Source organism: Heteronotia binoei, chromosome 10 (assembly GCF_032191835.1).
Source record: "Heteronotia binoei isolate CCM8104 ecotype False Entrance Well chromosome 10, APGP_CSIRO_Hbin_v1, whole genome shotgun sequence".
NCBI lineage: Eukaryota > Metazoa > Chordata > Lepidosauria > Squamata > Gekkonidae > Heteronotia > Heteronotia binoei.
In genome coordinates this window covers 88,271,452-88,299,269 of record NC_083232.1, presented here as the reverse complement: position 1 = coordinate 88,299,269, position 27,818 = coordinate 88,271,452, and the positions used below count along the sequence as shown (strand labels likewise).

Sequence of the window (27,818 nt, the reverse complement as noted above, 5' to 3'; positions counted from 1 at the left end):
TGGCTCTAAGATTCCAGGGCTTAGTGTCTCTGAATGTGGAAGTGCCTCTCAGCCACTATGACTAGAAGCAGGGCATTTTTAAATAAATAGCAGAAACTCCTTTGCATATCAGGCTACACCCCCCAAATGCAGCCAATCCTCCAAGAGCTTACAGGGCTCTTCTTAGAGGGCCTAATGTAAGCTCTTGGAGGATTGGCTACATCAGAGGGGTGTAGCCTAATATGCAAAAGAGTTCCTGCTACAAAAAAAAAAGCTCTGGCTAGAAGTCATTGATAGACTTATCCTCCATCAACCTATCCATCCCTTTTTATTTTTGCTAATTCCTGTGGCTATTACTACATCCACTGGCAGTGAATCCCACCTTTTAATCTATAATCGTTTTCCTACACAGTTTACATCGGAGTGACGTCCCTCTTCACTGCACAGCGTCTGCTTGGATTTCCCACCTTCTGCTCCGCAGAAGCAGGAAGTGCTGGGGCTTTTGCGTCGCAAATGTAAATCACTAAAACCCAGTTTACGTTAGTGACGCAAAAGCCGCCAATGGCTGGGGCTGATGGGAGCTGTAGGCAAAAAAACATCTGGAGAACTACCATTGGCCACCCCTGCAGCCTATGGGAATTGGTCTCCATAGGGAATAAAGGAGTGCCCAGCAGACATTCCCCCCCCCCTGCTTTCTAATGACCCTGAAGCTGGGGGAGGGACTCCAAACCAAGGGATTCCCTGCCCCCACCTGATTGGCAACCCTACCTGGGCAGCAAGGGGTGACTTCCACCTGCAATTTCTCTCCTTTTGCTCCTCTTTTCCAACTCAGCATCCCTCCCCCAGTCTTCTTCCCCAATTCATCACCCCCCCACTCATACCCATATCCTAAGGCTCCATCTACCACAGAAGCATTAGCTCTAGAAATGTGTTGGGGTCCACTATCTGTTCCTCAGTAAAAACTGCTCCCTGCTATTGTTTTTGACTATTTCTTGCTTTTCATTGAGTTTTGTATCCTACATTGCTCCTTGACCCACTCTCTTACATTCTCCTGGCTGGGAACTACATTGACATATGCCACTACATTGACACATGGCACTGTAAAGCCAAGCTATAAGTCTGGAGGGAGCAGACCCCTTCCTCTACAACTGGGGTGTCAAACGTGTGGCCCAGAGGCCAATTCAGGCTTCCGGAGGGCACCTCTCTGACTCATGAGCAAGTCTGCTTCCTTCTCCCTCTCTTGCTTCCTTCAGTTATCAGAGACTGTTCAATAAAATATTGCAAGAGTGCTAATCTTTTAAGCATGTAAGTTTTTTAAAAAAATCAAATAAAAAAATCTTTGTGTTCATATCCTTTATATTACAGGGGTGGCCAACGGTAGCTCTCCAGATGTTTTTTGGCCTACAACTCCCATCAGCCCCAGCCATTGGCCATGCTGGCTGGGGCTGATGGAAGTTGTAGGCAAAAAACACCTGGAGAGCTGCCGTTGGCCACCCCTGCTTTATAAAGTTAATGTCTCCGCTACCTGGCATTACATTGCATGACACATATGGAGTGGCCCGACAAGGTCTCATTTATGCCAGATCCGGCCCTCATAACAAATGAGTTTGACATTTCTGCTCTAGAGGAGTTTGGAGGGAGGTGACCTCTTCCTTTAGGAGAGTCCTGTCACAAACTAAGTTCCTTTCCTTTCTTATGGGAGTCTATTATAAACCACAGGACTGATGTCTGTGATACCTTTTTTTAACAAGCTGAGGCTGGTATATAAATATAAAAATATAATTTTTTTTTTGGCCACTGTGTGACACAGAGTGTTGGACTGGAGGGGCCATTGGCCTGATCCAACATGGCTTCTCTTATGTTCTTATGTGACACAGAGTGTTGGACTGGATGGGCCATTGGCCTGATCCAACATGGCTTCTCTTATGTTCTTATGTTCCCCAGACATTCCTCACTTTCACCTCAGTTATGCAGGAACTGTGGGGGATATCACTTTTAAAGCCTGCAAGAACTGACTTGACTGAGGACTACCACATGGTGTGTGTGTGTGTGGAGGGGGAAAGGGGTTCCTGCCTTCCCACCACAGCTTTTTCCTGAGCTGAACTGGTCTCCACAGGGAGCTATTTGCATAACTTCAGAGCTGCATGTTGAGCATTCCAAGCTCCAAAGTTATGGAAATAACTCCACACTAGAGCAGGGCTTTTTTGTAGCAGGAACCTCTTTGCATATTAGGCTACACTCCGCTGATGTAGCCAACCCTCCAAGAGCTTACAGGGCTCTTTCTACAGGGTCTACTGTAAGCTCTTGGGGGATTGGCTACATCAGGGGGGTGAAGCCTAATATGCAGAGGAACTAGGGTTGCCAATCCCCAGGAGGGGGCAGGAGATCCCCCGGTTTGGAGACCCTCCCCCCCCGCTTCAGGGTCGTCAGAAAGCAGGGGGAGGGGAGGGAAATGTCTGCTGGGAACTCTGTTATTCCCTATGGAGACATATTCCCATAGAAAATCATGGAGACTTGATATGCGGGTATCTGGGGCTCTGGGGGGGCTGTTTTTTGGGGTAGAGGCACCAAATTTTCAGTATAGCCTCTAGTGCCTCTTCCCAAAATACCCCCCAAGTTTCAAAAAAATTGGACCAGGGGGTCCAATTCTATGAGCCCCAAAAGAAGGTGTCCCTATCCTTCATTATTTCCTATGGAAGGAAGGAATTGAAAAGGTGTGCCATCCCTTTAAATGTGATGGCCAGAACTCCCTTTGGAGTTCAATTATGCTTGTCACAGCCTTGATCTTGGCTCCACCCCTAATGTCTCCTGGCTCCACCCCCAAAGTCTCCTGGCTGCACCCCCAAAGTCCCCAGATATTTCTTGAATTGGACTTAGCAACCTTTCTCCTCACACAGCTCTGCTGGGGTTCATTATCATGCACTGTAGTCTCCAGAGTGGTCACAAAGACTGGGACCCAGTCTTCTTTCTTCTGTCCCCCCCCCCCCCCCAATCACCTCTTTGTAATTATTGCCGTGGCATATTAATTATGGATGCTCACACTGCTGTGCTGGGATTCAGAATCTTCCAGAACACTCTCACAAACGGCTGGCTTGAAATAAATATTCATAGAATAACAGTGTCCTGTAGATTCTCATATTAGCCTACATTCCTATTGGAATAATGCGGTGATCTAAAGATAGGTCATGACAGAATTTCACACTTACTGACTCTACCTTAATAGTCCTGATTAGACAAGTTTCCTTTCCCTTCAACCTAATTATTGCGATTTGTGCACTTGCATTTCATTTGGCTCTTTACAAACTTCAGTGAAGGAATTCTCAAGGAACAAATAAAATTATAATTTTATTCCCCCACGTATTTTCTCTTGCAACTGGAACATTTGCCTTATTTCTTTCATAGCCAGAGTGCCTTTTGCTGTAGCAGTATCGGGGGAGGGGGGATTTGCTTTGTAAATCATGGGTGTTGACGTGGGATACATATGTGGCCCCAAGCATAGCTAATCTGAGTTGCTGTAGCAAATTAAAAAAAAAAAAGTTGTGTTGAATAAGAAGAATATGATATTGGATTTATATCCTGCCCTATACTCTGAATCTCAGAGTGGTCACAATCAGTGTTCTCTCTAAGCTGAGTTATCGTGAGTTAGCTCACAGATCTTTAGCCTCCAGCTCACACCTTTTTGTCTTAGCTCTGGAAGGATGACCCGAGAGCACACTAATTTATGCAATGGCTCACTACTTTAATGTCAGTAGCTCACAGCATTAATATCAGGAGCTCACAAAGTAGAATTTTTGCTCACAAAACTCTGCAGCTTAGAGGGAACGTTGGCACAATCTCCTTTACCTTCCACGCCCCCCCACAGCAGACACCCTGTGAGGTAGGTGGGGCTGAGAGAGCTATCTTAGAAACTGCCCTTTCAAGGACAACTCCTACGAGAGCTATGGCTTACCCAAGGCCATTCCAGCAACTGCAAGTGGAGGAGTGGGGAATCAAACCCGGTTCTCCCAGGTAAGAATCCGCACACTTAACCACTACACCAGACTGGCTATCCATTGAACATGCATTAATGTATAAAATAGTCATTAAAAAGTAATTGTTTTTCATTGGCTGGTTTTTTAGATACAGTAGATGATGGTGCTGTGCCAGTAGCACCACTTGAAGGGAAATGTTTTTAATTTATGTTCATTGCTAATAATAATAATATTTTTCCTGCTCAATGACTGCTAATAAACAAGATCTAATTAGACAGCGCTTGAATTCTTGAAAAAAGCCACAAGTAGAACATTAAAATTAGATGGCGAAGTGCATTGATTTACAGTTGCTATCAAGAGGCTCTTTCAGCATGATTTGGGCCAAATTCATGTTACCAAAGAATAAATTAAAGAAATCTGTGTCCTTCGACGCTACACAACGTCAAGTATGTATTGACAGTTTTGCTGCTGTTAACACCAAATTATAATAAACATTCATAGAAAGCTGGATACAATATCTCAAACCCTCTCTGCTATGGCCTGCATCCCACATGGGTTTTGTACATGCAGACGCCAAGATTTTCAGGATAAAATCCACATCATTGGATCCAACCAATGGACAGAATCAGGCTTTACGTACGTGCCACCAGGTCCCAGTCGACTTATGGCAACCGCAGCAAGGGGATTTCAAAGGCAAGTGGTTTGCCATGGCCTTCCTCTACAGAATCCTCCTTCGTGGTCTCCCGTCCAAGTACAAATCCTTCTTAGCGCCTGAGATCTTATGAGATGGAGCTGTACCATGCCACCTTCCCTCACAAAGTCAGGCTATACAACATGTGTATCCAGAGACAGGATTCAAGCCTGCTTCAGGCAGCATCCTTTCAGGAATAGGTCTGGGCTGCTGGAAATTGATACTCTTAATTCAGCATTTTGAGGAAGGAAGCAGGATTACCAAGTTGCCACCTAGAGACCCACCCTTCACCTTGACATTCACGGGTGAAGGAGGAAACCAAAACTACAGCACACATGGCCTTCATCTTAGTCCACCTCTTCTCTCGTTTGCTGCAATAGGGAGGGCTCCGGCAGCAGTGCAACACAGCAGGTTAAGTGAGGAGCCGGAGGAAACGACTGGAGAGCAAACAATTTGTGATTCCTTTGTCTCCTACTAAACCAAAAGGACTTAAGGGTAAGGGGCGAATCACTGGTTTGTAACCTGGTGATCCTGTTCCTCTGTCAGGGCTGAGAGACAGAATTGTGGGTATGACTTGAACAAAGGCAAAATAATCTTGGCGGCTCTCCTTGGCAGGTTCTCTTAGCGAAAGGTTTGGATGCTGCTGCTTCAAAATAAGACTTGTTTTCAGAATTCTTGACAGTACATCTGGATAACCTACTTATCTGTCATTCAGTATCGGAGACCAGCTTTGTTTCCTAGCCAAACAAGTGCCTTTAACTTTTCGTAGGCACACAGACAGCACCGAGGTAGTTATGGCCATTTAAGATTCAAAAACAACAACCTACTTGGACAAGCGAGTGCAAGTGTGTTTTGAGTAGGATAGCCAGGCGTGACAACCAGCGGAAGATGGGAGTAGGCAGGTACTTACTGCTGTGGGTGTGTGATATTTGTCACTATGTAATGATGTCACTTCCGGCATGACCTGGAAGCACCAGCATTGCACCAGGATGATGCTCTAGCACTCATCCTGAAAGTCTAGAGTTTCTGGGTGTTAGAGCAGGGGTGTCAAACATACACCCCACGGGACGGATCCTGCTTCTGCAGGGTTCATATCTGTTCCCAGAGCAATTTCCTTCTCCTGCTTCCCTTTCCAGGGCTGCTACTGCAGCCACACCATAGCTCACTTTCCCCCCAATGGCTCTATGGTTCCTGCTTCCTGTTTCCTTCCTCTTGCCTCCCTCCCTCAACTCTTACACACACATAGAGAGAGCTCTCTCAGTGCCTGCTTCCTGATTTCTGTGGGAGAGATACAAATACAAGTCTCTCTCTCTCTCTCTCTCTCTCTCTCTCTCACACACACACACACACACACAGACAAAGAGAACAAAGTTGGAGTCCCATGACAGGTTTAAGACCAACATAGTTTTATTCCAGGTATAAGTTTTTGTGTGCAAGCACACTTTTTCAGAGGGAGGAAAGGGTGGATGAAGGTGGATACATGGATTCTTCTGACAAGCACAATCTACACTGAGGAAATTACTTTGGTTTATTCTTAATTAAAAAAAAAAGAAATTGGATTTCTCTATTCCTAGCTGGATTTTATTTTCTTTTTAAAAGACCCTGATTAGGAATTAGACCACTTGCATTGGTCCTTATATCTTGGAGAATGGACTGATTTCAGATGTCAAATGGTAATAGCACACATTGGTAATGAGAGGAAACCTAGCTCTCAATTCTGTCCTGGAGGATGCATTGTTTTGAGCTTCATTATCAATTGCAATTCAGCAGTCTCTTTTTCTAATCTTCCTTTGACATTCCTTTGTAAGAGCACTGCTACTCTTAGTCAGCAAATGAACGTTGAGGTTTCTAAATGTCACTTATGTCCATTTATTATTTGCATCCTTCTTGACCAAACTGAGACCTAGGTTTCCTGTCTCATTACCAATGCTGGTAGTTTGGTGTAGTGGTTAAGTGTGTGGACTCTTATCTGGGAGAACCAGGTTTGATTCCCCACTCCTTCACTTACAGCTGCTGGAATGGCCTTGGGTCAATCATAGCTATCACAGGAGCTGTCCTTGAAAGGGCAGCTGATGTGAGAGCCCACTCAGCCCCACCCACCTCACAGGGTGTCTGTTGTGGGGGGAGAAGATATAGGAGATTGTAAACTGCTCTGAGTCTCTGATTCAGAGAGAAGGGCGGGGTATAAATCTGCCCCCACCTCACAGGGTGTCTTTTGTGGGGGAAAGAAGATATAGGAGATTGTAAGCTGCTCTGAGTCTCTGATTCAGAGAGAAGGGCGGGTATAAATCTGCCCCCCACCTCACAGGGTGTCTGTTGTGGGGGGAAGAAGATATAGGAGATTGTAAGCTGCTCTGAGTCTCTCATTCAGAGAGAAGGGCGGGTATAAATCTGCCCCCACCTCACAGGGTGTCTGTTGTGGGGGGAAGAAGATATAGGAGATTGTAAACTGCTCTGAGTCTCTGATTCAGAGAGAAGGGCGGGTATAAATCTGCCCCCACCTCTCAGGGTGTCTGTTGTGGGGGGAAGAAGATATAGAAGATTGTAAACTGCTCTGAGTCTCTGATTCAGAGTGAAGGGCGGGTATAAATCTGCCCCCACTTCACAGGGTGTCTGTTGTGGGGAGAAAAGATATAGGAGATTGTAAGCTGCTCTGAGTCTCTGATTCAGAGAGAAGGGCGGGGTATAAATCTGCAGTCTTCTTCTTATTATTATTTCCCTGCCTACTTCCCCTCAGCATATCACACCTAAACCAATCAAGCCCGCCGTTGTCATTAATCTGCTTTTGCCATTTTGCATATGAAACCAACTTTATAAAGTTTATATCGTCAGTACCTTGTGTTACATTTTATGACACACATGGCCTGGCCCAACAAAGTGACATTTATGCCCGATCCGGGACTCATAACAAATGAGTTCAACACCTCTGTGCCAGAGCATTGTCCCGGTGAGATGCCGGAACTTCCAAGTCATGCAAGAAATGATGTCATCTCATGGCATAAGAACATAAGAGAAGCCATGTTGGATCAGGCCAATGGCCCATCTAGTCCAACACTCTGTGTCATACAGTGGCCAAAACCCCCAGGTGCCATCAAAAGGTCCACCAGTGGGGCCAGGACACAAGAAGCCCTCACACTGTTGCCCCTCCCAGGCACCAAGAATGCAGAGCATCACTTGTCCCAGACAGAGAGTTCCAACAATACGCTGTGGCTAATAGCCACTGATGGACTTGCATTTTGCCAGTCTGCCTCTGCCCATCAACTATATGAGCATTGGTGGGAATAGTACGTGCAGCTGCATAACAATCCCTGGATTAGGAGAGTGGGCAGCCAGCCAGCCACCAGGAGTTTTGCCACACCCCCAGCAGTCCTCATTAATCCCTAGAGAAGACCACACCACCCTTTCTCCACTTCTTATGTGATTTTGAGTGATGGGTGGCTTGCTGGCCTTTTGACGGGGGAGGGGGGTGGGTGGCCCAGGAAAGCTACAGGCAAGTGAGGCCTGCTTGAACTGGCTGGATTAGCCAGCCCAAGCAGGCTTCACTCGCCCGGGGCACTCCTTTCTTGCATTGGGTTGCTTTTGGCTGGTGGGGGGTGGGCAGCAAATGCTAATGAGTTATACTAATGAGCTCCAGCACCTATTTTTCTACAAAACAACCCCGGGTATCGGCGACATATACTTTCCCTGCCATTATCAGGCACCTGGTACATCCAGTTGTGGGTTTTGCCCAGGAAGTAAGTCAGTGTTTGTTATTGCTGAAGAAGCATCCATTTAGTTTTAGTTAGAGGAAGACTTAAAAATTCATACAATTCTTTCCCCCCGACTCTCCCAAGAATTGTGTTATTATATAAAAATGGAATCACGTTTGTTGACACTTAATCAACGACTCTTTTGGAGCATAAACAGCCCAGCGTGTAAATTATAGCCTGTGCCGTTTCTATGTTCTTTCCCCCCCAAATTACCAAATCTGGCCATGATTTTAACCAAGTACTACAATTAGCCTATTGCACATCCTAATGATAACGTGGAGCAGAGAGACGATTCAAATTCCGTTTTCTTCAAAATCTTTCTTGGATGACCGTGAACTCATTACGAAAATGATTCAAAATATTTCCTAATAGGGCGAAGATTTACATTTCGGGAGTAAAAATAATCAAAGCTCGTTAGGCTCCTAAGGCGCTAAATGGAGCTGACATTTGGAGAGTGGATTCATGCATTCTGGTCTCCATTAGCATGACGATGGCATTCAAACTCAAAAAGAGCTGCAAGTTTGCACAACTCATATCATAGAGGAGCAAAGCCAGGGAATTCGTTGTTTGGTCCCATTTTGTCCTGCTAAATTGACTTCCGAGGAAAGTTAAATATGTAACCTGGAAGGTTAAATATGTAACCCATCCAGATCAGGCTGCAATGTGAATTTTCTTTTAGCAATCTCCAAGTACAAATACTGTTCCCAGCCCATGAAGATTATTGGGTGGATCCAGGGGTGGAATTCTAGCAGGCGCTCCTTTGCATGTTAGGCCACACACCCCTGATGTAACCAATCCTCCAAGAGCTTACACAAAAAAAGCTTTGTACGCTCTTGGAGGACTGGTTACATCAGGGGTGTGTGGCCTAATATGCAAAGGAGCTCCTGCTAGAATTCCACCCCTGGGTGGTTCCAACCATGTTTCTGGGAGCAGGATATCCGGCCATGGAATGGGACGTTCTTGCCTTCCTCCTCCCACTGGAGTAGGGTTGCCAGGTCCTTCTTCTTCCCCAGCAGGGGGATTTGGGGGATGCTCTAGGAGGGGGTGGAACATCCTCAAAATGATGACATCGCACAGAAGTAACACCATCGTGTTAGCGACTGATGCCCCACATGCCTGAAATCCAAGCAACAAATTCGTGATGGAGCCCCCCCCCCCCCCATTTCTTGCAAACAGCATATAAAGGGCCCCTTTAAATGCTGTTTACAAAAAAGTGGGGACTGCATGTGCATAAACTCCAACAGCAAATTCACCGATGGAGTTCAGGTGTCCCCCCTGCTTCTTGCAAACGATGTATGTGTGTGCTCCCATGGATCAGCTAGAGCATGACTGTTGAACTCATTTGTTACGAGGGCTGGATCTGACATAAATGAGACCTTGTATGACTGGGCCATGCGTGTGATAAAATGTAACGCCAGGTAGCAGAGACATAAACTTTATAAAGAACACAGACAAATACGATTAAAGATTTTTTTTTTTAAAAAAACCTTAAAATAAAATACGCTTAAAAGATTAGCACCCTTGCAATATGTTATTTATTTAACAGCCTTTGAGGACTGACACCTCTTGCTCTGAATTATTGCATCAAAATCTAAAGACAAGGTCTGTGCTGCAGCAATCTTGAGTATGCTGTTCAGGCGTGTGTCTGTAAGTTGCAAAACCTACTTTTCATTTTTTGGCATTCATGGCAGAGATCTCATGGTCAATGTTTTGAGCCTAAGACCAGGAGAAAACATGAAATGGCTGGGCATTGTGAGTTTTTGTACGTGTTGCTTTGTGTGCTGGCCAGCCAATGGAGAGAATAGAGGTTTTGCTCTGTAACTCCTGTGCCATTGAGCAAGCCTGGCAAAGCAAGCTGTGATGCAGAAGGAAGCAAGAGAGACAGAGAGAAGCAGATGACAGTGAGTTGCTTGCGGGCCTGATAGGAGCCCTCTGGGGCCCTGAACCAACCCTTTGATCCTCAAAGTGATGACATCACAAAGCAGTAACACCATCATGTTAGGGAGTGGTGCCCCACATGCTTGAAATTCTGAGCTAGAGGGACCTTTCAATCTTGCAGGAGGGGAGGGAGAGGGGTGGCTGCTAGTGGTTGCTCTTGGGGGCTGGATTTTCCCCCAGCCAGATCAGTCATAATTCCAGGATATTTCCAGCCACAATTTGGAGGTTGACAACCCTAGGTTGGAGATCTCCTGGGATCACTGCTGAACTCCAGCTGACAGAGATCAGTTCCCCTGGAGAAATGGCTGCTTTGGAAGTCAAACTCTATGGTATTATAGCCCATTGGAGTCTCTTCCCTCCCTAAACCCCACCCTCCTCGGGCTGTACCTCCAAAATCTCCAGGTATTTCCCAACCCAAGAGCTGGCAATCCTATTGGCATCCCTACTCAGTGTCAATGCCAAGAGATGGAAACGAAGGCTAAAATTTAGTTCCTCTCACTCCTTTCAACACCCCCCAACAGCTCCTCAGGGCTACCACTTGTTATCTGACAAGGACTACCTGGTTGTAGCCCCAAGGGGCAGGGGTGGAATTCTAGCAGGAGCTCCTTTGCATATTAGGCCACACACTCCTGATGTAGCCAATCCTCTGAAAGCTTACAAAAAAGAGTCTTGTAAGCTCCTGGAGGATTGGCTACATCAGGGGGTGTACATAAAAAAGCCTTGTAAGCTCTTGAAGGATTGGCTACATCAGGGGTGTGTGGCCTAATATGCAAAGGAGCTCCTGCTAGAATTCCACCCCTGCCAAGGGGAACGCTCTCTTGAAGAGCTTTGTTTTGACTGGATCATCCATGCCCTTTTAAAAAGTTTCTTTGTTTAAGGTACAAACCGGAAATTGCTTATCAGAGGCAAAGAATCGCAGAGCATGGCCAAATTTAGATCCTCAAGGAGACACACTTTTTTTGGGGGGGGGGAGGGAGGGTCCATGAGTGTCTTAGAAAACTCCTGGATTTCAGGCTTGTCATATATGCTAGCCTGACAAGTCCCCTTTTGCTTAAAGGCTCAAAGAAGAGAGAGATGGAGGAAAAGGGAGCAATATGAAGATTCTGTTTACGAGTGCTTCGATTAAGCTGAAATATTTCAGGTGAATCTCAGTTTGGAAAGGGGCTTTTTTTGTTTCCCAAACAGCAGGGAACTCTTTTTAAGGGTCATTGTAAAAGTGAAATTAAATCTTTTTCCCCCCCCAAAGAAACCACCTTCCAAAGTAATACATGAGGAAATGCATTCAAGAGTTGGCAAAGTAAAGACTGCCAGGCCTAAATGACCTGTACTTTTGCCATCCTGGAGGCATTATCACCACGGTAAGCTGTGAAAAGAGGACAATGGCCCTCAAATTCCACTTCTAATGCTGTAGCCAGCAGCCCCATTTCCATTTTCCTATTGTATTATTTTATCCGCAGAAGTCAGGTGAAAATGCTTTTAAGTGAAAGGCACGGAATGACAGGGTACACTTTCTCCGTTGGTAACAAATATAATTTCTGCCTGGGGGGGGGGGGCTCTTCCTGCGTTCCTTCATTTGTCTTCTCACAAGAAAACTGGGTAAAATGAGATATTTAAATAGTGGACACATCCCCCCCCCCTCAAAAAAATAATTTCTTGCAGTGCTTAATTAAATAATTCCAGTCTAGGAATGCTCCCCCCCCCACTGCAATTCCTGGAAGCTGATGCAAAAAGATACCCTATGAATGGAGTTTTTCCATGTGTGGGGAGTAAAAAGGGGCTTCCTCTCTAAGGGTGTTTTTACATTGAGTTTGATCCAGAGTTTTAGAGTCTTCAAATTGCCTGCCACTGTTCTGCTTTAATTATTTTCCTTTTACATTTAAGCGTTTCAATTGGGGGGGGGGTCTCTGATCAGAGGGCAGCCGGAATATCAGTGCTTAGTTAAATGTATACGATTACTTGGAAATTGTGTCAGCACTGCAAAAACAATACAAATTTAAATGACTAGATGAGGCAAGCAATGATATGTAAAAATTTCAAGTGCTGTCAGTTCTCATGCACATTACTGCACCTTGCGGCGGCTTTTGGAGGAGTCTTTTAAAACACATGAAAACTTCTACAATACAAGTTTGAAACGCCTGTAGAGAAAAGACCAGATCAAAACTAGAGTGGATAAAAACGTTGCAGCAGCAGCTCCAAAATTCATCTCACCGAAACAAATGTAGATGCTTTGGGCAGCAACAATGCAAAACAGTTGTGAGAACGTTAGGTAACAAACTGTCATTGTAAAACGAGTCACAAACTGTCGGTGTAAAAACACCCTATATCTCAGCTCCCTCCCAAGGGTGTGAGGTCTCCCCTGGCCACTGGTGGGGGATGTGGGGGGTAAAGTTGCTAGAACCAGGTTGGGAAACTCCTGGAGATTCGAAAGTGGAGCTGGGGAGAACAGGGACTTCAGCAGCATACAGTGCTGTAAAGTCCATCCTCCAAAGCATCCATTGTCTCTAGGGAAAACTAATCTCTGTAGTCTGGAGATGAGCTGTAATTCCACGGGGTTCCCAGGTCCCACCGGCAGGCTCCCCCTCCCCACTTGTTTCAGTAAAAGTATCTTTTTTATATAAGTGGTGAAACTGAAAGTAGTGTACTATGGAATTCACTGCCACAGGAAGTGGTGGCGGCTACAAGCATAGACAGCTTCAAGAGTGGATTGGATAAACCTACAGAACAGAGGTCTATCAGTGGCTATTAGCCACAGTGTATTGATGGAACTCTCTGTCTGGGCAGTGATGCTCTGTATTTTTGGTGCTTGGGGCGGAGGGGTGGGGATAGTGGGAGGGCTTCTAGTGTCCTGCCCCCCCACCCATGGACTTCCTGATGGCACCTGGTTTTTTTTTTACCACTGTGTTGGGCTGTATGGGCCATTGGCTTGATCCAACATGGCTTTTCTTATGTTCTTATGGCTGGAGGGTTGGAATCCAAAAATATGAGAATAGTACCCAATGTTCCCCTTAAACTGCGGAGTCTTGTGAGCAAAAATTCTACTTTGTGAACTACTGCTATAAAAGTTGTGAGCTACTGGCATTTAAGTTGTGAGCTACTGCATAAATTGGATTGCTTTGGGGCCATTTTTCCTGACCTAAGACAAAAAAAAAATGTGTGAGCTGGAGGCTAAAAATCTGTGAGCTAGTTCACGTTAACTCAGCTTAGAGGGAACACTGGTATTGACCTGTTAGAAGGTTGTTCTAGGCCTGACACAAAGAGCTTTGAACACCGTACAGATACTAATTATTCTTAGATATCAAAAGGAAAAGATAGAAACCTGGGATCAGTCCTTTTTAACACCCTTAGACATCAGTGTGTACTACACACAGGGAACAATGTTGTGACCATGCTAATATGAAAAAAAATATAAAACATGACTGATTTCCACTAGCCTTTTGCCACTCTCGCGCTCCTCTTCTCTGTGGGGGTTCCCTCGGATTTCACACTATCTGCCCCGGGGCTGCAACTAGCTTTGCCTTTTTTTGCGCAGCAAACAGAAACTGGTTTTTAGAGGTTTCTGTTTGCCTCGTGAAAAAGGCAAAGCTAGTTGCAGCCTCGGGCAGATAGTGTGAAATCCGAAGGAACCCCCGCAGAGAAGAGGAAGAGTGAGAGTGGCATAAGGCTAATGGGAAATGTAGAGGGGAAAATACTTTTTGGAGGTGGAATCTGGGGATGCCGGGGTTTCGGAGAGGGGAAGAACTTCAGCAGAGTAAACAGATGTTTTCTCAAAGGGAGCTGACCTTTATTGCCTGGAGATCAACTGTAATAGTAGTAGATCTCCAGGCCCAACCTAGAGGTTGGCCACCCTAAAAAGCAAATATTTTAGTGTTGTTGCTGGCTACGTGATCAAGAGCTAGAGCTCTGTCTAAAGATGTACATTCTGCATACTGGTTATTTTCAGCTACTTTAGTTCTTACTCGAAGGTCTTGCTTCTTCGAAAGTGCAGTTCTTGGGAGGTGAATAAAATATTCCACAAAACTGTCATTTTTGAAAAATGCACAGTTCGTAAAAACATTAATCTTTCTCAAGGCAGAACACAGATTCTAAGTCAAATGAAATGTTCATTTGACTATTCAGTGCAAACATCTCAAAAGTAAAAGGACTGGTGTCAGACTGCTTTTGATCCAGATAAAAAAAAGAACAGATTTCCTTCTGTCTTCATGATTGCAAAGATACATTGTTAATTAAAATACTCACACACAAACCCCTGTTCCTTCTTAAAATAGTAGTTCACCGATTCTTTAGGGCATAATCCACATATCATTTTAAGAGGATTTAAATGTCTCTGCAAATTGTTCACAAAGTTGAAAAGGCCAAAGTAGATTAATTTACTGTCAGTTCAACTGACTAGAAAGAAAGGCATGTTTTAAAGGAAATAACTTGTTCAATTAAGAAAGTTTTTCTACATATAAAAGGAGTCTAGCTGTCACACTGTTCACACTCAGACTTGAGAAAACTCAATTTAATGATGACAGAAACAATCATAGTGTTGACTCCCCCTCCCCCTGAAGTGGTAAATAAGACCACATTATACTTTATTCTGCATATTAATTGGATCTGAGCTATTTGCATACTTTCTGGCACTTAAATACCTTATGGCAACATTTAGTTTTTTAAAAAGAAACTCAGTCTCTTTAAAAAAAAAAGACTGCCTATTGGAGAGAAAGAACTCAAAAAGAAGTTTTGTGGCACCACTGTTTTAATTTTTGAGTATATAAAATTAAAGGGAAAAGGAAAAAAAAGAAGTCTTGTGGTAACTGAAGAATGAACAGGGACTACCTGGTTGTAGCCCCAAGGGGTATGCCCTCTTGAAGGGCTTTGTTTTGACAGGATCATGCATGCTCTTTAAAACTGTTTCTTTGTTTAAAGTACGAACCAGTTTTATATAATTTTTTTCAGGGCTACAACCCACTTCATCAGCTGCAATCCTCCCCTGCCCCTTAGAAACAAACAAACAAACAAAAAGAAATGGATTAAATGATAGAAGAATAAATACAGGCAAAGTACCAGAGTCCTGTCATGGGCCCAATCCTTCCACTCCAGTAAACCTACACTGGTGCTGGATTGTGAAATCCCGTTTGAGCTGATTAATTTGGTCCAATTTCAGTTGTTGACAATAAGTGCAATTATATGGGTTGAAAAATAAGGGTTTTTAAAAGGGATAGCCATATTTTCCAGGTATGTGTACATTAATAGTTGTTATAATGATGTTGGCCAAGTTCCAGCCAAATCTAAGCATGTTGAAGTCCTACTAACTTATGAACATATGAAGTTGCCTTCTACTGAATCAGACCCTGGGTCCATCAGAGTCCGTATTGTCTACTCAGACTGGCAGCGGCTCTCCAGGGTCCCAAGCTGAGGTTTTTCATGCCTATTTGGACCTTTTCTAGTTGGAGATGCCGGGGATTGAACCTGGGACCTTCTGCTTGCCAAGCAGATGCTCTACCACTGAGCCACCGTCCCTCCTTGAAGAAGCAGGAGGAATTTAATAGAGCCTTTAACTTTGGCTGGGTTATGTCCAGTATTTTGAAGGCCTAAAGGTTCACTTACAGTTATGGCAGGTGGCTCCGCTGTATCCCGTTCCATTGCAAGTGCATGTGAAGCTGTCCCACGTTTGGGTGCATTTGCTTCCGTGCTCGCAGTGATTGGGCACACACCTGTCAGGATGAGAGAACAAGAAAAAAAAAAAGAAAATGCCACATCAGCCAGAATGAACGAGTGCCCACATTGCGGGACTGCCCAAGCAGCATGCCCTATAGGTGCCAGCTTCTCACGCTTTAGCAATTAATCCTCATTAGCTTTAGGTAGATTAACATAACTGATGAACGGAAGATGGCAGGTGCTCGAGAAGATGATCTATCGCACCATGAATATTCTGCTTGTAAATGAGTCAGAAAAAGAGGGAGGGGGAGGAACTAGTTCCCAGGGGTGGAATTCTAGCAGGAGCTCCTTTGCATATTAGGCCACGCACCCCTGATATAGCCAATCCTCCAAGAGCTTACAAGGCTCTTTTTTGTAAGCTCTTGGAGGATTGGCTACATCAGGGGTGTGTGCCTAATACGCAAAGGAGCTCCTGCTAGAAATCCACCCCTGCTTGTTCTCATCGTCACCATGGTTTTAAGGGACACAAATTACTATCACACATGACATAAAACATTCAAAAATATAAGCCAAAGTAGCGTCATGACTTTTAAAAGAATTTGAAAAGTTTCTAGTCCCTTTCGCCAGAGAAATAAGAGCACGTTTATTAGGTTTTTCTTGGTTTTTCTTTTCTGTCCATGTGGTTAGTGCAACCTTTGCACATGGGACTACACATTACTCCACCCTAATTCTAACTCATGGGCAATTTAATTTAATTTAATTTTGATTTTTCGATTTATCCCCCGCCCTATCCCGCAAGCGGGCTCTGGGCGGCTTACAACATTAAGAAACCTTACAAAACATCAAACAACCTACATCCAAACGAGGTAATCTCATAATTACAGAATTGACACAAACCATTTAAACTCCCATAGGTGAATGTGTCAGATGCCAGATCTCTGTACTGGACCTCTATACTAGGGTTGCCAATCCCCAGGTGGGGGAAGGGGATCCCTGGTTTGGAGGCCCTCCACTTCAGGGTCATCAGAAAGCAGGGTGGAAGGGAGGGAAATGTCTGTGGGACACTCCGTTATTCCCAATGGAGGTTGAAACCTATAGGGTATAATGGAGAATTGATTCACGGGTATCTGGGGCTCTAGGGGGACTGTTTTTTGAGATAGAGGCACTAAATTTGCTGCACAACATCTGATGTCTCTCCTCAAAACACCCTCCAAGTTTCAAAAATATTGGACGAGGGGGTCCAATTCTATGAGCTCCCAAAGCAGGTGCCCCTATCCTTCACTATTTCCAATGGAGGGAAGACATTTAAAAGGTGTGCGGTCCCTTTAAATGTGATGGCCAGAACTCCCTTTGGAGTTCAATTATTCTTGTCACAGCCTTGCTCCTGGCTCCACCCCCAAAGTCCCCAGATATTTCTTGAATTGGATTTGGCAACCCTACTCTGTACAGACATTTAAAAACTGACGATAGTTTGTGGCAGCCCGAATTCTGCACATCACACAAGTATTATACCATACCCATCCCTGACTAGAAACTCCAGCAAAAACCTTCCATCAACAAGCGAAGGTAATTCAGAAGAAGAGGAAAAAACAGACAAGAATGCAAAATGAAAGAAATAGCAAGAGGATGTATATTTATGTGTCTTGAAAAGCCACAAAATGTTATTTCAAAGATTTGAGTCTGACGGCTACCTTTTCTATCAAGGATTCTTTTAAAAATAGGAATTACCATAAGACTTTTCTTGCTCTGGAAACTATTACTTTACTCTTCTTGGAGTGCGCTTTGAAACCTCATTTCAAAGAACCTATTTTCGCCCCCTTTATTAAATTTCTCTGCATTCACGTTCAGCGCAGTTGCTCTATTTTTCTGATCAATTTTCCTTTCATGTTGAGTTTCCCTTTCACCCAATACAATTTTGCCACTGCGCTTTTTGCGTTATTAAATTAGGGAAAAGATTAGGAGACCTCCTACCAATCAGGGATATGAAAACAGTTTTGCAAATGAAAAAGCAGTAAAAAAATTAAAACTATACTTATCAGCAATATTATTTTGATGTTCTTGATGCCCCCATAATTGACCACAAAAGCCAAGTAAAGTACAGGCAAAGGGGGGGGGGGATACATTTATGTGTTTGACTTGTGGTTACTGAAAGACATCAGAGTAGGATTATCCAATATTATTTAATTCTTTTTTTCTCCCCTGCAAGGGTGTATCTCAAATGCTTATTTTATCATTACATATACTAACCCACCTTCCACTATACTTTAATGCACCCTGTTTTTCTAACGGCTAACTTATATTATTTCTCTTTTAGAACAGTATATCGGAAGATTTGGGTGTTTTGTTTTGTTTTTTGTATTGACATACTCAAATGGGGGATATTGGCTGTTTGTCTTATTGCATATACCAACCATCCTCCACTGTATTTTAATGTCTTCCTTTTTTTCTAATGGCAAACTATAATGGATGTTATAATCTCTTGAGAAACCAAGCCCTCTATTTAAACTAACAAAGCCAGAATGTTACCTAGATTTATGGCACTTCACACCTATGACAGCAGTCTGCTTTTTATCACCCTCCAGTGTTGTTTCAGCCCTGCTTTGTCCTAACACTAACAAACACAGATCCCTATTTGTGATTCTTTTAATCTGCTAAAAACATTCCCATGATTCCACACTGCCCACTTATATTAAGAACTGCTGCTTCCATTCCCATTTGCCATTGCCTGGCCCAGTCGTCTACACTTTCCCCCCAGCAAGCTGGGTCCTCATTTTACCTACCTCGGAAAGATGAAAGGCTGAGTCAACCTCGAGCTGGCTACCTGAAAACCTAGCTTCCACCGGGGATCGAACTCAGGTCGTGAGCAGAGCTTAGGACTGCAGTATTGCAGCTTTACCACTCTGCACCACAGGGCTCTATTCTAGAGACAGTCATAATTTCTTTTCTGTTTCTTACACATTTCTATGCCACACCGCTCCAACATTCTTTTTATATTTTGCTGAACTTTAACTTGAACTGAACTAGGGTTACCACACCAGGACAGATTCCCCACTAGACTTGTTCCGGCATCAGAGCTCTTTCCCCCCTCCCCCTCCCGACATTTCTGTCTGATGTTGCAGCTTATGCAAAATCGGACAAAAGCATCGGATTGGGGGGGGGGGGGGGGGGAGAGATTCCGGATTCCGGAAAAAGCCTAGTGGGGAATCGGTCCAGCTGCCCTCTTTTTTGTAGTCCATCCTTTTTTTGGCTCTTTAAAAAAAATGATGACAATGTCCTCCTTTAGGGTTGGAAAGTTAGGAACAGGGCTTTTTTTGTAGCAGGAACTCCGTTGCATATTAGGCCACGCACCCCTGATGTAGCCAATCCTCCTGGAGTTTACAGTAGGCCCTGTATTAGGAGACCTGTAAGCTCTTGGAGGATTAGCTACATCAGGGGTGCATGGCCTAATATGCAACGGCATTCCTGCTCCAAAAACAAACAAACCCTGGTTCGGAACATTCCTGGTTAGTAGCAATTATCACAGCTTCAATAGTAGAGAATACTTAAAATGAGATTCAACATTGTGATCCCTTGTTTGCAGTACTCAGTTGGGAAATATGTCCTCTTTTTTTCCCCTTTTCCGATATATGTAACCCTGACTGAATGCTCTTTTTTGCCTTATCAGTGCTTTCCTGATTGCCCCACTTGTACGTGTGGGGAGGGGGCTACACAAACTTTATATTATGGTTACACTTCTGTTTTTTTTTAATACTAATATCTTATGTGTATTTCTTATTTTAGCTGTTCTTTCTTTCACTGAGTTTATTCGATTAAGTTTGTAAATTGCTATCTGTTCCTATTAAAGAACATAGTCACTTTTACAATTCCCCCCCACACACAAACCCACCCTGGCTTTTTGCGAGTCTGTGTTTATTTCTTCAAAACCTTTTTTATATGTAATTCTTTCTTTGACCGAGTACATTGTCTTAGTTTTCTAAACTGCGGTCTCTTTTCAGGGATGTTTGCGCCGCTGTCAACAGTACATTTTTTTTTTACCTCACAAGATCTCAGCACTCATGTTCAGATTTTTCATTTCGCCCTAAGATCTCACCCTTTACATTTCCCACCATTATTAATTAATCTCCTAACTGGGTAGGGTTGCCAGTTCTGTGTCTGAACATTCCTGGATATTTGGGGGTGGAGACTGGGGAGGCAGGGGTTTGAGGAGGAGAAGGATCTTAGCAGGGCTTTTTTTGCATATTAAGCCACACACCCCTGCTGTAGCCAATCCTCCGAGAGCTTACAGTAGGCTCTGTACTAAGAGCCCTGTAAGCTCCAGGAGGATTGGCTACCTCAAGGTTGTGTGGCCTAATATGCAAAGGAGTTCCTGCTACAGAAAAAGCCCTGGATCTCAGCAAGGTATAATGCCCTTGAGTCCACCCTCCAAAGCAGCCGTTTTCTTCCGGGGACACTGATCTCTGTAGTGTGGATATCAGTCGTCATTCCCGGAGATCTTCACGTCTCACCTGGCTGCTAGCGTTGCCGAGTTAATTCAATAAATATCTGGGGACTTTGGGGGTGGAGCCAGGAGCAAGGTTGCAACAAGTGCAATTGAACTCCAAAGGGAGTTCCAGCCATCACATTTCAAGGGACCACACACCTTTTAAACGCCTTCCCTCCATTTGGAATAATGAAAGATAGGGGCACCTGCTTTGGGAGCTCATAGAATTGGACCCCCTGATCCACTTCTTTTGAAACTTGGAGGGTATTTTGGAGAGAGGCACTGGATGCTATGTGGAAAATTTTGTACCTCAAAAAACAGCCCCCCCCCAGAGCCCCAGATACCTGTGGATAAATTATCCATTATATCCTATAGGAATTGGTCTCCATAGGGAATAATGAAGTGTCCAGCAGACATTTCCTTCTCCCCCCCTGCTTTCTGATGACCCTGAAGCAGGGGGTTGGACCTCCAAACTGGGGGATCCCTGACACCACCTGGGGATTGGCAACCCTACTGGCAACACTGTTAAATGTGGACAGCTCAGCTATGGTTTTCTACCTTGTCAGTGTCTTATTTTCTGCCCCCTTTCCCACCTGAGCTGAGGAAACGTTTCTTTCTTTCTTTTACAGTATTATGTCATCTTTCTTTCTTTGATGGCATGATTCTTTCCTTGCGGTCTGTTGCCTATTTTATAGCAACATCAGTTTTCTCACTCTGATTCAGAAACCTGTCTGCTTTTCTATATCACCCTCTTTTATCTCACAAAGCCTATCATGAATGCTTAGGTGATCTCCTTCCCATCCCATTTATAAGCCTGTCAACCAACTGCCACTTCTCCCTACATTCCAATATTTGACCAAACTCCCCTTACTTAAAAAGAAAAAATTCTATGTGTCCCTTCATGTTTTTCTTCTCCATTCCCAAGACTTTCAGCATTTATTCCTTGGCGCACATTCCATTCTACATTTACAGAAAACACTGCCTAATTTCCTTTAAAAAAAAAAAGAAGAACTGCGATATATTCAGGTTAAATTACTGAAAGGTACTTTGTCTCACAGGCAGGGATGGAATTCTAGCAGGAGCTCCTTTGCATATTAGGCCACACACCCCTGTTGTAGCCAATCCTCCAAGAGCTTACAAAAAAGAGCCTTGTAAGCTCTTGGAGGATTGGTTATCTCAAGGGGGTGTGGCCTAATATACAAAGGAGCTCCTGCTAGAATTCTAACCCTGCTCACAGGGACTCTTGCTGCCATCTTGTGTGTGGGGGAGGTTGATAGTTTTGCTCACATCCTGTACAGTTCCACTCCCCCCTCCCATGTTTTGAGTCTTGTGCTCACAGTCAAACAAATGCTCTAGGAGTGCCATTTTTCAAAGTTAATTCTCAGGTAATACCGGGGCTTTTTTTGTAGAAAAAAGTCCAGCAGAAACTTTATTTGCATGTTAGGCCACACCCTGACATCACCATTGTTCTGCACAGGGCTTTTTTTTTTTTGCAGAAAAAAGCCCAGTAGGAACTCATTTGTATATTAGGCCACACCCCTGATGCCAAGCCAGCCAGAACTGCATTTCTATGTGTTCCTGCTCAAAAAAAGCCCTGGGCAGCACCTCACTGGGTGCAGCATGTCTGGTTTAGCTCTCAGTGGAACCTCCTTTTTCTCTAGCTTCGAATTTCTCTCCTTGTGCCTGCCCACTGCGCCCTCCAATGCAGTTTGCCATCCTCAAAACCTTTTAACCAGGTGTGGAATTCTAGCAGGAGCTCCTTTGCATATTAGGCCACACACCCCTGATGTAGCCAATCCTCCAAGCTTACATGGCTCTTTTTTGTAAGCTCTTGGAGGATTGGCGACATCAGGGTTGTGTGGCCTAATATGCAAAGGAGCTCCTGCTAGACTCACACCGCTGCTTCTAACCATGCATGCTCAGTCTGATTAAGTCCACCAGCAGCAGGGACCCACATGGCATTAAGCACGTCAGCATAAGGGATGCCCGCTTTACTAATACTGGGGATGATTTTATGTACTGTCATAATGTTTGCACACGGCCAACGGAAGAATAACATAGACTATAAAGAGAGGTCTCGGTTCTAAGAAGGATACTTCAGCCGTGTAGAGGGTAGGAATAAAGGTAGGAATAAAGACAGAGGGAACTGCAATAATGGATGTCAGTGCTCTGATGTCAGTTCACACTCAGTAGGGTTGCCAACACACCAGGTAGGGAGCCAGAGATACTGCCATGTAAACAAATATATATATTAGTCCCACCATTAGGAGGTCAATTACACATAATTGATATTATAATTGACATAATAATTGTGGTACTGATATATTTTTTGTCTACATGGCAGTATCTCTTGGCTCTCAACCTTGGCTGTGTATTTCCCATCATGCTGCCAACACTCCAGGTGGGGCCTGGAGACCTGTTGGATTTATAACTGATCTTCAGACTACAGAGATCAGCTCCCCTGCAGAAAATGGCTATTTTTGGAGTGTGGGATTTATGGTATTACACCTTGATGATATCCAGGGGTTGTTTTGTAGAGAAATAGGTGGTGGAGCTCATTAGCATAACTCATTAGCATATACCTCCCAGCCAAAAGCAACCTGATGCAAGGAAGGAGAGCCCTGGGTGAGCAAGGCCAGCTTGGGCTGGCTAGAAATCCAGCCAGCCCAAGCAGGCCTCACTTGCTGGGGGCTCTCCTGAGCCACCCCCCGCCAGTCAAAATGCCAGCAAGCTACCCGCTGCCCAAAATCACATAAGAAATAGAGAAAGGGCAGTGCAGGCTTCTCCAGGGGTTAATGAGGGCTGCCGGGGATGCAGCAAAGCTCCTTGTGCCTGGCTGGCTCCCCGCTCTACTAATCCAGAGATCGTTATGCAGCTGCACCTACTGTTCAATGGACAAGGTAGGTGGGGAGGAAGAGGGGGGACCCTCAGAAAGGTTCAGGAGCTGTGCTCCTGCGAGCTCCTGCTGAATCTGAGGCCTGATAATATCCCTCCTCTCCCCAAAACCTGCCCCCAGGCTCCATCCCCCAAACCCCCATACATTTCCCAGCCTCAAGCTGGCAACCCCAACTCATACGTTTCTCCTCCAGTTAGTATGTGCATTACAATTGTCAAGTGCAGAGAAGTCAAGAAATAGAGAAGAAGCCTGAACCCAGATGTCAGTTGCATAGGCTTCCCAATCCCCAGGTCCCAGCGGGGGATCCCCTGGTTTTACAGACTTCCCCCCTCCCCCTGCCAGCTGGCTGGCGGGGGAAGCCCCCTCCCCCACAGCCATCATGCACCTCTATGAACCATTCCCATAGGGAATGATGGGGAATTGATCCATGGGCATTGGGGGCTCTGGAGGGGGGCTGTTTTTTGAGGTAGAGGTGCCAAATTTTCAGTATAGCATCTAGTACCTCTCCCCAAAATACCTTCCAAGTTTCAAAAGGATTGGACCAGGGGGTCCAATTCTATGAGCCCCAAAAGAAGGTGCCCCTATCCATTATTTCCTATGGAAGAAAGGCATTTTAAAAGGTGTGCTGTCCCTTTAAATGTGATGGCCAGAACTCCCTTGGAGTTCAATTATGCTTGTCACACCCTTGTTCCTGGCTCCGCCCCAATGTCTCCTGGCTCCACCCCCAAAGTCCCCAGATATTTCTTGATTTGGACTTGGCAACCCTACAGTCGCAGTCTAGAAGAGAAAACCGAACATTTCCAAACCATCTTCAAATGGCTAAATGCCAGCACTTTTCCTTCTGGCGTTATTAGTTTTTCACAGGCCTTAGATTCAGTGGAGTTCACAGGAGCACAGCTCCTGAACCTTCCACTTCCTTGTCCATTGAATAGTAGGTGCAGCTGCATAACAATCCCTGGATGAGCTCCACCACCTATTTTTCCACAAAATAACCCCTGGTTTTTCACCAAATCCTTCGAATGCAGAACAGTTTAGAGCAGCACCGTATCGGCCTGGCGAGAACACCCTCCTAAGGGCTTGGCAGCCTCCCCATGCAGTCATGTTGCCCTCAAAAGAACTCTGCTTCACAAGACGTCGCTGCATATTTTAATGCAGATTGCTCTTCCTCAATCACACCCTTTAAAGCTGTGAAGCATCTTCGGGGTGTTAATCGGAATGAGGGGAAAAGACAAGCTGCCAATCCGCCATGACACCGTGACCCCCCCCTACCCCTCCCTGAGAGTTTGGAAGGAAAACTCAACTAGAGGGATGCCATCATGGGTTTTAGAGTTTTATTGGTTTAATCTTTTGAAATGTTTTACTTGGAATTTTGATTGTATATTGTTTTATCTGCTGTACATCACCCAGAGAAGAAGAAGAAGAAGAATGCAGATTTATACCCTGCCCTTTTCTGTGAATCAGAGAGGCTTACAATCTCCTATATCTTCTGCCCCCACAGCAGACACCCTGTGAGGTGGGTGGGGCTGAGAGGGCTCTCACAGCAGCTGCCCTTTCAAGGACAACCTCTGCCAGAGCTATGGCTGACCCAAGGCCATTCCAGCAGGTGCAAGTGAAGGAGTGGGGAATCAAACCCGGTTCTCCCAGACAAGAATCCACACACTTAACCACTACACCAAAGCCTGGCTTTGGTCAGGAATGGCAATCAAGCAGATAATAATAATAATAATAATAATAATAATAATAATAATAATAATAATAATAATGCGACTCAGTGGCATTATCTGTGGGGGGGTCATGCCACAAGTTAGCCTTGCTTAGGGTGTCAGACAGTCTAGGGTTGGCCCTGCCCCCCGTTTCATGAACTGGCTCTAAGAGTCAGTTTGGTGTAGAGGTTAAGTGTGCAGATTCTTATCTGGGAGAACCGGGTTTGATTCCCCACTCCTACACTTGCGGCTGCTGGAATGGCCTTGGGTCAGCCATAGCTCTTGTAAGAGTTGTCCTTGAAAGGGCAGCTGCTGCAAGAGCTCTCTCTCAGCCCCACCCACCTCACAGGGTGTCTGTTGTGGGGGAGGAAGGTAAAGGAGATTGTGAGCCGCTCCGAGACTCTGATTCAGAGAGAAGAGTGGAGTATAAATTTACGGTCTTCTTCTTCTAAGTAAAACTCTTTTCAGGGGCTACTGTCCTTCTGCCTCATAACTGAACCCCTTTGCAAATGGCCAAGTACCAAGGAATGCAGTGGTAGCATTGAAACATGACAGCAAAGATGCTCCAGCAAGCTGGTTGTGGTGCTGCATTGCTGCCCCAGTCCGGCACTAAGATGTACATGTGCAGCACTATGCTCAGAGCCAATTATTTTCAGTCGCTGGAACCAGAGATCTACAGTAAGCCATAAACAACTCATTTATTGCTGAACATTTTCCAACTAATTGCCTTGAATTACCACTTTACTGAAACAGGAAAAAGAAATTTTATTATGTGCACCCACAGGGAGAAAATGTCTGGTTTCTATGATTGAAACAATCAATTCCAAGATACTAAAAATGAGGCACTTCTCAAGAAAATAATTATGATTATAACTTTTTTTTCCCCTCCCGTAACACAGTTGATTTTGGAAACGTTAACGACAGGATCCTGGCATGCTTAATTTTAATTTGAAACAGCCTATTTATTTAAATTACTCATTTCATTTAAAGTCTTTCTAAGGCGACATATGGGGTTATGCTGGATTTTTGGGTGCACTCTGGAACCCTACTGCATTGTGCTCCCGCAAATCCTTTAAGCAGAAAAGAGCAAGAGTCCAAGTAGCACCTTAAAGACTAACACACTTTGTGGCAGCGTAAGATCCTTCATCTAACCCTGCCGCAAAGTTTGTTAATCTTTAAGGTGCTACTGGACTCTTGCTCTTTTCTGCTTAAAGGATTTGCGGGAGCACAATGCAGTAGGATCCAAGATCACTGCAGATGGTGACTGTAGCCATGAAATTAAAAGACATTTGCTCCTTGAGAGGACAGCTATGGCGAACCTAGGCGATATAATAAAAAGTAGAGACATCACCCTGCCAACAAAAGTCTGTATAGTCAAAGCGATGGTATTCCCAGTAGTAATGTATGGCTGTGAGAGTTGGACCATAAGGAAGGCTGAGCACAGAAGAATAGATGCTTTTGAATTGTGGTGCTGGAGAAGAATCTTGAGAGTCCCTTGGACTGCAAGAAGATCAAATCAGTCAGTCCTAAGGGAAATCAACCCTGACTGTTCCCTGGAAGGTCAGATGCTGAAGCTGAAGCTCAAATACTTTGGCCACCAAATGAGAAGGAAGCACTCACTGGAGAAGATCCTGATGCTGGGAAAGACAGAATGCAAAAGATGAAGAGGACGGCAAAAGCTGAGATGGCTGGACAGTGTTACTGATATAACCAACATGAATTTGAGTGGGCTTTGGAAGATGGAGGAAGACAGGAGGGCCTGGGGTGACTTGGTCCACGGAGTGGCAAAGAGTTGGACTCGACTATGCGACTGAACAACAACAAAATCTTTCATGAATCACTCCTCATTTCTTCATACATCTTCAGAAGTGAGTAATGACTCACAAAAGCCCCTCTCCTGCCACAGATGTTAGTCTTTAAGATACTACTGGACTCTAGCTCTTTTCTGCAGACAGATGAACATGGCTACCCATCTTGTTTCACCGTTCAAGCATCCAAGCTCTGATCGATGTCAGATTTCCCTGGAAATTCATAGCCTGGCAGCTCTGCAAAAGCCGCTGATGCTGTTGTGTCCCAGGCTCAGCAATAAGTGGTAGCTTCTCTATGGAACCAGGGAGGAATAAGATGTCACTGTGGGCTTGTAACTCAAGATAGAAATATGCACAAAGGTCGTTTTGTAGAAAATTAGGTGGTGGAGCTCATTAGCATAACTCATTAGCACATGCTGGCCCCCCCAAGACAAAAGCAATCCAATGCATGAAATGAGAGCCCCGGGTGAGCGAGGTCTGATTGGGCCGGCTAGAGATTCACCTGGGGCTCTCCTGGGCTGCCCTCGCCCAGTTAAAAGGCCAGCAAGCCACCCGCCACCCAAAATCACATAAGAAGTGGAGAAAGGGTGACGTGGGCTTCTCTAGGGGTTAATGAGGGCTGCTGGGGGTGTGGCAAAGCCCCTGGTGGCTGGCTAGCTGCCCACTCTCCTAATCCAGGGATTGTTATGCAGCTGCATCTACTATTCAATGGACAAGGTAGGTGGAGAGGAAGAGGTGGAACCCTCAGAAAGGTTCAGGAGCTGCGCTCCTGTGAGCTCCTGCTGAATCGGAGGCCTGAATATGCAACATCTAGCGTACCTGGAAGTGATGTAATTGATCCAAAAACAAGTGACATTACGGTTTGGGGGCAAACCTTTATGGTAAAATGGGCATCAAACCAACATGATCTCATTCTCATCTATTTTTGTATATGCTCCAGGACTAACCCAGCGATGCCGTGTG

At 44.8% G+C, this 27,818-nt stretch overlaps 1 protein-coding gene across 1 annotated transcript in view; it reads right to left on the bottom strand.

The window, feature by feature from the left end:
- Positions 1–27,818, bottom strand: part of CNTNAP2 (contactin associated protein 2) — a 1,690,081-nt gene that overhangs the window by 581,633 nt on the left and 1,080,630 nt on the right. Inside the window, exon 11 of the mRNA XM_060247763.1 lies at positions 15,918–16,024. Coding sequence (XP_060103746.1) covers positions 15,918–16,024 — 107 coding nt within the window. The remainder of the gene's footprint in view (positions 1–15,917; positions 16,025–27,818) is intronic.